General features: G+C 33.7%; 2 protein-coding genes across 2 annotated transcripts; both read right to left on the bottom strand.

Annotated features, from left to right (window-relative positions):
- Positions 1 to 2,706: 2,706 nt before the first annotated feature.
- Positions 2,707 to 3,645, bottom strand: LOC123838671 (olfactory receptor 6C3-like). The gene has a single exon (XM_045867637.1). It carries the CDS (start codon positions 3,643 to 3,645, stop codon positions 2,707 to 2,709), a length of 939 nt encoding a protein of 312 aa, XP_045723593.1.
- Positions 3,646 to 9,204: 5,559 nt separating this feature from the next.
- On the bottom strand, positions 9,205 to 10,143 carry LOC123838678 (olfactory receptor 6C1-like). The gene has a single exon (XM_045867650.1). It carries the CDS (start codon positions 10,141 to 10,143, stop codon positions 9,205 to 9,207), a length of 939 nt encoding a protein of 312 aa, XP_045723606.1.
- Between the last annotated feature and the right edge of the window lie 1,956 nt (positions 10,144 to 12,099).

Genomic DNA, 12,099 nt, shown 5'->3' on the forward strand with positions numbered 1-12,099 from the left:
GGCTACCATTAAAAAAATATATAATATTCACATGAGGAACATGAGTATTGGTTTTATAGCATAATTTTTTCTGGGCATAATAAATTGAATCAATAAAATTGGCTTTTCATGGAAAGCATAAAAGAGAAGTAATGGCTACTTGTTTTCCGTTTCTATCCACAGGTTTCACCATTCACTTCTCTCACTTTTATTTTTTATTTTTTATTTAAAGATTTTATTTATTTATTTGACAGAGAGAGAGATAGCGAGAGCAGGAACACAAGCAGGGGGAGTAGGAGAGGGAGAAGCAGGCTTCCTGCCGGACAGGGAGCCCGATGTGGGACTTGATCCCAGGACCCTGGGATCATGACCTGAGCTGAAGGCAGACGCTTAACGACTGAGCCACCCAGGTGCCCACTTCTCTCACTTTTACAACTGTGTTATTTGCAATCATTAATCTCTTTGCCCAGAATATCCATTTAATTATATTTCTTCTTTTTACGTGGGATTCTTACTGCATTACTGCAAATGTTGTGAGCAATCCCAGATTTTATATTCATATGGCCCTGGGTATATGTTTTTATAAAAGATTAATTGCATATCTAAATGACTACCTTTTTAATCTGTTGCTTGAAATCTTATAAGGTGGAGATGGTCTATTCTATTATTCAAATGGCTAGCACATGCCTGCAATGTAGATGCTTTGAAAGTCTTTTTAGAAATAACATTTGAATGATTTTCACTATAAAAATTAGGAAGAAATTATATTTGTGAGTTTCCTATTCTGCTTCTAGTAAGCAGTTAATATCCACATATAGGTATTAAGTATTGTTATTGGCTTTTCTTTTAGTTTGCCTTGTTAGTGCATGGATTTAATTTGACAAATATATCTCAGAGTTTCCTAATGTAAAGTGATAAATGCCTGAGAAATCTAGATTGTGGTCATTGATATAAATTCTTTCAAATAGATCTGAGAGAGTAATAGATATGGAGTGGGAACAGGTTAAACTGAGTGTAAGATGAATGCATGATTCACAATGCAGTTTGAGGGTAAAGGGAGTCTTGCCGGAGAGTCTTGGAGAATATCATAATCCTATTCCCAAAAACCCTTTTTACTGAAGAAATAATGTAACTTTTTTTAAACATATATGATAATGATCAAGAAATAAAATACAAGTGAAAACTAAGATGACAGCCAAAGCAGACAAGGTTTGTCTTATGCATGTGACTTTAGGGTTTAAAAGAACCAATTTTAGCAATTATTGTGAAACTGACCATAATTGTGCTAAGAGAAAAGGCAGGAAAACTGACATTTTCTTTGACAATGATAACATTATACCGGGCCAATAGGCTACTCATGCCTAATTCATTGCACTTATCAAATTAAATTTTAATTACATGTTGTTTTTCTCCCCACTAGAATCTGAGATAATTTAGAGCAAGAATCCTCCTTTTTCATCAGTATAACCCCAAAGCCTGCCATAAGTAAGAAAAGCCTAAATGAGTTCATTACACATTAGAAAGTCCTTTAATGTAACAGTTCTAATATTGAACATGAGCTTTTATTCATAAATTGTTACAAATGAAAGTCAGTGTGAAGATGAAAGTAACCCAACTAGTCTGGGTTTTGAGGTTAAAGGAAAGTGATTAAATTCCCAGTTCTGAAAGCTGCAATCTCTGTACATTGAACTTTCAACCTCAGTTTCACTGTGTTCATTCACCTATAAATTAGAAGTAATAATGTTCACTTTCTAAGAGGTTTTGTAAAATAAATACTGCATGTGATTTGCTTAATACAAAGTAGAGTGTGTGGAATATTATCAGTAGATATTATTTCTCTTTCATATTTCCTAAAACCCTAAAGTCAGTTCCAGATGCCACAAATTTAAAGCTCAGTTCTCCAGAAAGGTGAACTTCCACTGGTTTATCATAGTTTTATCCATTTTATCCATTTGATATATTTTACATTGTCTGTTCTCTATTTTTTAATTTTTGGAGGTATTTTATCTACCTAAAGAAAAATACCTCTGACAAAGAGAGATTAGTAAATAATAGCACCCCATAAAAAATAGCACCCCATAAAGTTGCTGGCAGGATTAAATGAGTCAATACAAAGGAAACAATAGATCTAGAATGTAGGAATTGCTGAAAAATTTTATGTTATCTTCTACCCCCTTCTACCTTCTTTCTCTTCCTCCTCATTAGCATCATAATTATTATGAATAGTATAAATATTTTTAATATGTATGAGTTTCTAATCTTTTAATATATTTAAGTAGATATTTGTATTTTATTCCCAGTCCTCTGGTGATTGTGATTATTTAATTTCATGGAAATGACAAATAGAATCAAAATTTTCTAATAACATTCATTTCTATTACTGGGTAAGAATGAAAAGTTCAGAAATCCGCACCTATCCTGACACTCTTTCCATCAAACTAAATGCCCAGTGTCTCTTCAAAGGCAAACCACTACCATTCAAAATCATAATCATTAACCCAATTGTATTACTTCATCCAAATACATTTGAATAAAACACTTGAATTTACAGAAAATTCTGAAACAATATTCAGTTGATCAAATTTATTGAGTTCAATGATTGGGAAACTTTAATATGGGAATGGAAAGAAAGGGGAAAATATAACTCTAGTAAAGGAAAGGGAGGTTTAAGAAAGTGTGAATAATAGTATTTACAAGAACTTCATTCTTTTAATGCTACTCATACTTTCATTTACTGGAGAAAAATATAAGCTTTTGGATGGTATTCTTAAAGGCTTGCTTTACTTGCTCGTTCCTCAGGGTATATATAAATGGATTCATCATAGGAGCAACAGAAGTATTTAAAATAGCCACTCCTTTGGTCAATGATGCCTTTTCTTTTGCAGACGGGTTGGCATACATGAATATGCAGCTTCCGTAAGAGATGGAAATGACAATCATGTGTGAGGAACATGTAGAAAATGCCTTTTTTCTCTGACTGGCAGAGGGCAGTTTCAGAATTGTTCTAATGATGAACATGTAGGACAGAATTATTAATGCCAAAGTGAAAAGCAGAATCACTATTGCAGAGTAAAAACCAATCACTTCTAGGAGCCATGTGTCTGAGCAAGATAATTGCAAGAGGGGAAAATAGTCACAAGTAAAGTGATCAATGACATTGGAACCACAGTAATCTAACTGGAGAAAAAGAATAACTGGTGGGAAGATATTTAAGAATCCTGCCAGCCAAGCACAAAAGACAAGTAAAATGCAGACTCTTTTGTTCATGATGGTTGTATAGTGCAAGGGTTTACAGATGGCCACGTAGCGGTCATAGGACATGGCAGTTAGAAGATAAAATTCAGTTATACCCATGAAGATGAAGAAAAACAACTGAGCTGTACAATTATTGTATGAAATCGCTTTGTCTCTGGTGATAATTGTGACCAGAAATCTAGGAATACCGACAGTTGTAAAAGATATTTCTAATACAGAGAAGTTCCTGAGGAAGAAATACATAGGGGTCTGCAGATGGGAGTCAACCAAGGTGAGAGTGATGATGGTCAAATTACCAGTGACACTTAATATATATGTGATAATTAAAAAGAGAAAAATCAGAATCTGAAGCTCTGGGTCATCTGATAGCCCTAGAAGAATGAATTCTGTGGGTACTGTGTGGTTTTTCATTGCCGATCCTTTCTTCCCCCCTTTAGAATGGAAAATGTATGTTCCCCTATAGGACATAAAAAAGTTAAAACAGGATTGAGGTTAGGGTATAGAATCTTAAAAATATCCATGGTGATGAATAATCTATGAAATCCAAAAACAAACGTTTTCTTTCAGCAACTCTGTCCAATTTCTACTGGGCCTCACATTCAAGTAATACATATTATTTGAAATTAAATCTTGATTTCTTTTTGTTGAAAATACACTGTCGTGGGCCATGGATAAAAAAAATCTTGCGCTGACTTTAAGCAGAAGCTATTTATTCTAATTTTTTAAAATAAGATTCTAATTATTCTTTAAAATATTTAGCTCCTTTTATAAAAAACATGAAAATATTCTAGTTGATATTTTTCTTTTCCTCAGTATTATAAAAAGTAGTCTGGATTATGGATAATCTAAATAGAGTGTTTGAAATCTCACAGGGGTTATTTAGGCCTACCTCCACATTTTATATTTTGAGGCCCACATAGTTTAGGAAACTTTCACAAGATTAAACAATTAGTCAGCACAGTAATCATCTTGGTGTAGAACGTGCATGTTTATCCATGGGAATGTTTTGTTGGCATTCTCTCATAAATTACTTTCTCAAGGTTTGGTTCATGCTATCACCCTCTTATCATATATATATATATATTTTTTTTTGCTTTACTAATAAAAAGGCAGAAGGACAAGAAGGTAACCTATTACTAAATTAAATAATTGTCTAGAAATAGTTTAATTCATACAATGCGTAATCCTTTTCTTTTCTTTTTTTTACAATACAGCTATGGAAAATGAAGAAGTAGATGGTCAAAATAATATTAACTGGGAAGCAGATATTCTTTCTAATAGGGAATTTTCAAAATAACTCTGTTTTATAACAGAACACAATTTCAAATTAGAAAAAAAATGAACAATCCAAGATTGATTTCTGTGTTCCTGCTTTAGGATTTCATTAATAGTCTCTTGGTAGTAAGTAATTATTTAATTTTTAGTATTGAAAGAGTTGTAAATCCTTAAACATACATACAAACACAATTTCTTAAAACATTTGAGTAAAATGAAGATATGTATATTGAAGAATAAAAAATTTACTTACTTCCTGATTCTTCTTGATGATTTAGTCTCAAATTTTATCATCTGATTTGCTTAAACATTTACACAATTTCAGAGCTGGTAAATCGAGTTAACAAAATATTTGGTTTCTATTGTTCTTTCAAAACAAGTGTGTTGATTTAACTTTTTCATGGTTCTTAGGAAGTATAATTCTCTTTGACTCTCAATGCCCTTCATTCCTGATACTACAAAATGCTGACAACATTTTATTATAATACAACTCATTCTTGCTTTTCATCTCTCACTCAAACTCCATGTACAAATTCAGCTACACCTGGGTTGACTAGTACTCTTCCATTTGCCTCTTTTCATATAATACAAAACACTTATTTATTAAATCATTTTTCTTTCCATTCATGCAATCATTTAAAATCAGTATTTTGTAATTCTTTGATTATACATCTATAAAATGTAAGTAGTATTTTCCTTAGGTTCAGGGACTGCTATATTTTCCTGCAAACGCTGCTTTGAAAGATAGAAAATATGGAATGTTCTTCTCTACCTATGCCATAGAAATGGAACTGGACTTATTTTATCTGTGTCTTTTTGTGGCCCAGGGGAATTCATTAAGTAAATAGAGTGCCAAGGAGAAGAATCATTTAAGATACAGGTGAATCATTTTTATAAATATTGATTAAAAAGTATATGTAAAGCAAAATGATTGAAGTAAATAGGCAAATATAGAAACAACGTGATACTGAGTGTGTGAATGCTTGATTTAGAATTTAACTCTTCTCCTTAATACCCATTACCCAAAATTTCACCACGACCCAAGCAAAATGTACCTACGAAAAAATCCAGTGGTTGAAAGCTACCACAGATACACCATCAAAGCCAAGATAATCAAAAACATAAAAAAGAGAGATAAAAGAGAAAAAAAAAAGAATTTCACTCCTCTATGATTGTACAAGGAATTCACATTTTTCTCCCAGAAACTGGACTTGCCTTCAGTAGAATTAGTATGCTTATATCCTTTGAATTTTGGCAACTTAGAGAAGAATTCTTTACCAGAATGAAATGGTGGAAAACACTGCTATGGATTTCTAGTATGACTTGATTGTCTTCTGAAATGGACAATCTATTAAAGGCCGATGAGAAGGTTTATACCTACATTGGCCCTTTGAATTTAGGGAAACCCTTCTGATAGCCCCTCCCTAATGTGGCTTTTATTGCCTTTTGACTATTTTCTTCACTGTGTTATTTACTTGCATTAAACAGTTGTTTATATTTGTGCATATGACATCTTCTCATATTGAGAATATTTATGAATCAATAAAATAAATAAATAAAAATCAATAAATAAATACCAACCTGGCATTGGATATTTTGAATTTGTTTATTTCCACATTTCCTTCAATGAGAGATGTCATTTTTATTACTAGAAGAATAGTATGGTATAGAAATATATAAGAATGCCATATGTACACGTATATGTAATATAATTTTATATTTAACAATTTATCTTTATTTTCTTCACAGTTATAAATGTGGACATAAAAACATACATGCATTTAATGCCAGCAGTGTAGATTATTATTATTTTTTTTAGTGCAGATTGTTTATGATTGAACTAAATCACTAACTCACACATAGGAAAATACATAAACACTGAGATGTATTGAATTTATAAGTGATACACATTGAAATAGGCACTGAAAATATTTATTCAAGATATTTCAGTAGAGATAGTGAAACTCATTTTCTACTTATGAAAATTCGTTTCCTTTGCCTTCAGTTTTGTATCCAAATAGTGAATGTTTTCATATTTTATTCAGAGCTTTTATTGATTACCAGGCACTGACCATAAAATTATCTCATTTTTTCAAACAAGCAGACAATACAAAACCCTCTGAGGTCAGTGCTATTATTATTCAGGTAAAGAAAGAGTCTGAAGCAGAAAGAAGTTAAAGTGTCTGGTGTCCACCACTTGTGTATTTGTGAGCAACGCAATTTTTAGTGACTTACAGGAAAAGGAAATGAATTTCTATCTCACAAAGCACTGCACTTCATGAAATATCCTATTAGACATGTTTCTTCTTCATATCTTTTCTCAAATTCCTAGATGCTGGATTGTCTCTCTCTTTCCTCCTTGAGCACTCTCTCACTCTCTTTCTACCTTTACTGTTTTATTCCTAGTTCCAAATTGCTCTCTAGCTTTTCTTTAGGCCTCCTAATAATTTACTTTTAATGAACACTGATTACACTTGTTACCTTCCTATCCACAAGCTAGTAGGACATCTGCTTTTTACTAACGTGTCAATTACCTCCATGTATTCTGAGGTTGATGAGTGACTATGTTTTAGGTCAATGAAACATCGTTCAAGCTACCAGGTTTCCCTCTCCTCAGAGAGTGGAGGATGGATTTTAATTACAAATAATGGTTTGCTGTAACATGTTCAAAATCAAAAAATAAAAGTTGTTAAATCAAATGGTTAAGGGATCCAAATGTTTTAAGACTTTCTCTAAGACCTGAACTGGCATCAGATTACCGAATAATTCCAGTATGTATTACTAATTATTTTCAGTGATATATTATCATCTTTTATAAGTAAGCCCCTCCACAAGATGTCTGGTTGGCTTCCCATTAACTGACTACCATCATTCAACTGAGCTATTTTTCTCTTAGTTGAATTTTTAATCTCAGAAGTGTATTGACTGACAGATGATGTTGGACCTCATATATTACTAGGTGTAACCCAAATAGTTATAAGAATTTTTTTGTGTGAAAAAAAAATAAGGGTTTGCATCATGGGAATTCCTACCATTAGAAAGCTCCATATGCAAACCTTAGCAAGAAGTGTCCTCATTAACTTCACAAAAATCAATACACATCAAATAAATTGATTTTTACATAGTTGTCAAAGGCCTAATGTAAAATAAAAGAGGAAAATGAACACCAAATGCCTTAGAAAATATTCAATTAGTTATTTCTTTGTCATACAAAATGTCTAGTTATGATAAAATGCACATTTTATTTGAACACTGTTTTAAAAGCTAACTCAGTGTTATGTACCTTATTATACGTGTTTAAGTTGGGTAAAATATTTAGTTAGTGCTCTGATTGCTAGGACACTGGAACCATTCTAAATTATTCAAACATATTTATTTATTCAAAAAATATTTATCGAATACCCACTACATGGCAGATGCAGGTTCTAAATGAGGAGGAGAGTGACTTCTGGTCAATGTCTAACAACTGCCTCTCAGGGGGTGGAGGTGAGGGCTGCAATGTAGAGTTGATCCTGTTCTAAGATGTGAAGTCCCTCCCATGGCAGGTTGCAAGCTACAGATGTGGGCTTTCTGAACGCAGAATTGAGAAGACACAAGCACAGCTGGCTCTTGGGAAGCGTATAGGCAGGCCCTGCACCCTGCTGCTGGGACCACAGCATTTGTCTGCAGAGGAGACAGAGATCCCTGCTCTCCTGGGGTGAGGGATGCTAGAGAATACAGACACTGAGCAATAAGCATGATTGATTTGTAAGCTATAAGGTCTTTTATAAATTAATAACTATTTTGTAAAGGAAGAGAAAACTGAAAAACCTTGGAAGTGTGGAGCTACTATAATTTTCTGTAGTGTCATCGGGGGAGGCCTTATTGAGGTGACATGTGGATATCTGGGAGAGGAGTGTGTCTGGTTTAAGAACCACCTAGTGTAAATGCACTAAGGCCTTAGCAGGAAAATCATGTTATTTGCAAAGAAAGACTTATTTGTTTCTTCCTTTCCAATGCTCCTAAATGTATTTGTGTTTGTTTTACTAGTGCCCTGGATAGAACCTCCAGTATAGTACTGAATAAACACAATGATAGCGAGCTTGTAACTGATTTTTGTTAAAATGATTTTTCAATGAACAAAGTGTATTATGAAACAAATAAGGTTTTGCATCATTTGCACTGAAATGAATTGTATGTGTAAGCTATTATATCAAAATTGCCAGAAAAAGTAAGAGAGTGTTATAACTCTTAGCCATGACTATATTTATGGTCTTTGTATAGTAAATTAAAAATGTTAAACATGACTTAATATTTTCTGAATTTCTAGAAAGTGTGTTTCCTGATGAAGTCATAAAACAGTTTCTCTCTTATGCTTTTGTTCTGTCTTTTTCTGTCTCTTAATTTTATAAGAATCATTGTGGAAAAATTGGAATTTAAAAATATTTAAAAGAAGGAAATGAGGTCAGTCTCATAGTTACAGAGTGGAAAGACTAGCTAAAGGAAGGGCAATGCATGAGAAAGGGATTGGAATTTAAATGGAAAAAAAAATATATATATTCAAATATCCTCAGTATACTGCTGGCAATAGAAATATAAGCAATGAAATAAAACTCTAGTGAGACTATGTGGATATTCATAGACTTTCGAGGGGCCCTGGTTTTTGTTTACTTGTTCTTCATTATGCCTCTAATTTATGACAAAACTTTTATTTTTTCATTTGTTTGAGAAAAATACAATCTTCCTTGCCCTGTCCATGAAGGCTCGCTTGACTTGCTGGTTCCTTAGGCTGTAAATAAAGGGGTTCAGCATGGGGGCTACTGAGGTGTTTAGCACAGCAACTCCCTTGCTCAGAGACACTCTGTCTTTTGCTGCTGGGTTAATGTACATGAAAATGCAGCTGCCATAGGAGATGGAGATGACAATCATGTGGGATGAACAGGTGGAAAAGGCCTTTGTCCTCCGACTAGCAGAAGGAATCCTCAAAATTGTTCTGATGATATATATGTAGGACAGGATTATTAATGCCAAAGTGAACATTAAAGTAAACACAGCACAGGAAAAGCCCACTATCTCTAGGAATTTTGTGTCTGAGCAAGAAAGTTGCAGCAGGGGAAAATAATCACAGGTGAAATGGTCTATAACATTGGACTTACAGTAATCAAGCTGTATGAACAGCATGAGTAATGGGAATATGATTAAGAATGAAGCCAACCAAGAAACAAGGACAAGGAGTATGCAGACTCTGGGATTCATGATGGTCATGTAATGCAGAGGTTTGCAGATGGCAATGTAACGGTCATAGGACATGGTGGTGAGAAGGCAAAATTCAGTGACTCCCAAGAGGATGAAAAAAAAGAACTGAGCCATGCAGTCATTAAAGGAAATGATTTTATCTCCTGTAATCAAGGTGCCCAGGAACTTGGGTATGCTGACAGTTGTGAATGAAACCTCTAGCAAGGAGAAGTTTCTGAGGAAGAAATACATGGGAGTCTGGAGGTGGGAATCCAGCAGGGTAAGGGTGATAATGGTCAGATTCCCAGTGATGCTGAGCATGTAGGTGATGAGCAGAAAAACAAAGATCACCCCCTGAAGCTGTGGGTCATCTGATAATCCCAGGAGGATAAACTCTGTTATTTCTGTGTAGTTTCTCATTTTTTTTTTCTCTTGTGTAAACTAGAGGAGAAAACACAAATGGAAGGATTAGAGAAAGGGGATTACATATGGGTAGTGCTGGAATTTATCTCTGGAAGTAAACTAATTTAATTTAATTTAATTTAATTTAATTAATTTGTGAGATCTTTAAGACAACTTAATAAAAGTAGGTAACATGTTTAAAGTAAATTTTTACCATGTGCTACACTCTGTGTTTTACATAGAATGTTTCTTCATAAAATCCTTATTTCTCATTTTGGGAACTGAATCTAAAAATATTTTTAAAAATCTTATCCACATTACGTACCCTCAATGAGAAGAACAGGAATTTTAACCTAGGTTTTTCTGAATGTTTGATAACTGGAATAGAAATGCTGCCTGTTGACTCTTAAGAGTAATTCCCTGAAGGGTTCCCTTCCCATTGGGAAAATCTTTGTCCTTCTTCCAACTAGAAATTGTCTCATTTCCTCATTTCTGTCACATAATTCCCTGTATTATTATTTAGTAGTATAACATAGAAAAGACGATGTGTTTGGAGAAAGGTCACTCAAATGGGGATGTGACCAAAATTTGAGTCACTGAAGTTCAATTTTCAACATTATGACAAAAATTCCCAAGTTTTCTCTCTGGTTCACACTCTTCTTTTCCAACCTCCTATGCCTCACCTGAAGCCACAGTTAATGAATTCTTTGACACAATGTCCTCAGACTTTAAAGAGTACAGAGTTGAGAGAAGGCAGGGTAGAAATTTAGTAGACTGCATCTACATATTCATGGGCTAAGGAAACCAATGTATTTATATCTAAAATTATTTTACCAAACATTTTTTCCTTCAGAGTTTCTTCTATCTAAATGTTGTTAGTATTACTCTTTTTTTTTTTAAGATTTCATTTATTTATTTGAGAGAGAGAGAATGGGAGACAGAGAGCATGAGAGGGGGAGGATCAGAGGGAGAAGCAGACTCCCCCCTGAGCAGGGAGCCCGATGTGGGACTCGATCCTGGGACTCCAGGATCATGACCTGAGCCGAAGGCAGCTGCTCAACCAACTGAGCCACCTAGGCACCCAGTATTACTCTTTATATATGAATTCTGCTTTCAATCCCATATTATAGTTTTATATTTTTCCTTTTATCTACATGAGCATTCAGTTATAGAAGCTTTATTTTGTCAACACCTTGGAGTATATGATGAAACAGTACATGAAATCCCTTTATATTTTTTCCTGAATAATAACAATAATAATATAATGTATTTTAAAGTGAAGCTGAATTTTCCTCAATAAATCAAACCAGTCCATTATCATATCCCTCATTCTGTGCATTCTCATTAAATAGTAAAGTGTTCAATTTAGTATCATGAGAGAAGTTTTGCAATAGGATATTTAGTTTCAAGATGTAGAATTGTTGATTATTGGTATATAATGCATCATAATACTGTGAAATTTCTTGCTCTTTTTTCCCCTTACTTGCCTGAGTTCTCTTTTCACTTCACTGTTTAGCAAAAAATATTGCTGTTGATTATTTAAGGCAAATTCCAGCTGAGATGGATAGTGCCTACTGGGAAAGCATGTGAGAGTCACAAGAAATGAACATTTCTTTTGCTATTTCTCAAGGACTGGAGGAAACAGGCTGAAGAGCACTTATAAGAGAAACAGACATCATAATGACATAGTTTGTAAACAAACTTATGGCAATTCAAGTGTATGATGGATATTTCAATCATAAAAGTCATTGTTCTCAATGAACAATCCTCTATAATTAACACTGTGTGTACACTCTTTGATCTGTAAATTATTTCTGTGATGTTTTTGGTAGAGTGATGAAAAATATATCCAAGACTCTAAAACATCATTTCAAGCTTTCCTTCCTAACTACCTATCCACGTTTCCTTTACCTAGTCACATGTAACTTATGTTCACAAGCTTTGTAGTCCCATTTGTCCTTTTCTTTTCAATGA

Source organism: Mirounga angustirostris, unplaced genomic scaffold, assembly GCF_029215605.1.
Source record: "Mirounga angustirostris isolate CCGP_5_RB_7025 unplaced genomic scaffold, mMirAng1.0.hap1 SCAF_5, whole genome shotgun sequence".
NCBI classification, from domain to species: domain Eukaryota; kingdom Metazoa; phylum Chordata; class Mammalia; order Carnivora; family Phocidae; genus Mirounga; species Mirounga angustirostris.

What these genes read in the sequence shown, in the direction of transcription:
- LOC123838671 (XM_045867637.1), bottom strand. Translation starts at nt 3,645, where the DNA reads ATGAAAAACCACACAGTACCCACAGAATTCATTCTTCTAGGGCTATCA.
- LOC123838678 (XM_045867650.1), bottom strand. Translation starts at nt 10,143, where the DNA reads ATGAGAAACTACACAGAAATAACAGAGTTTATCCTCCTGGGATTATCA.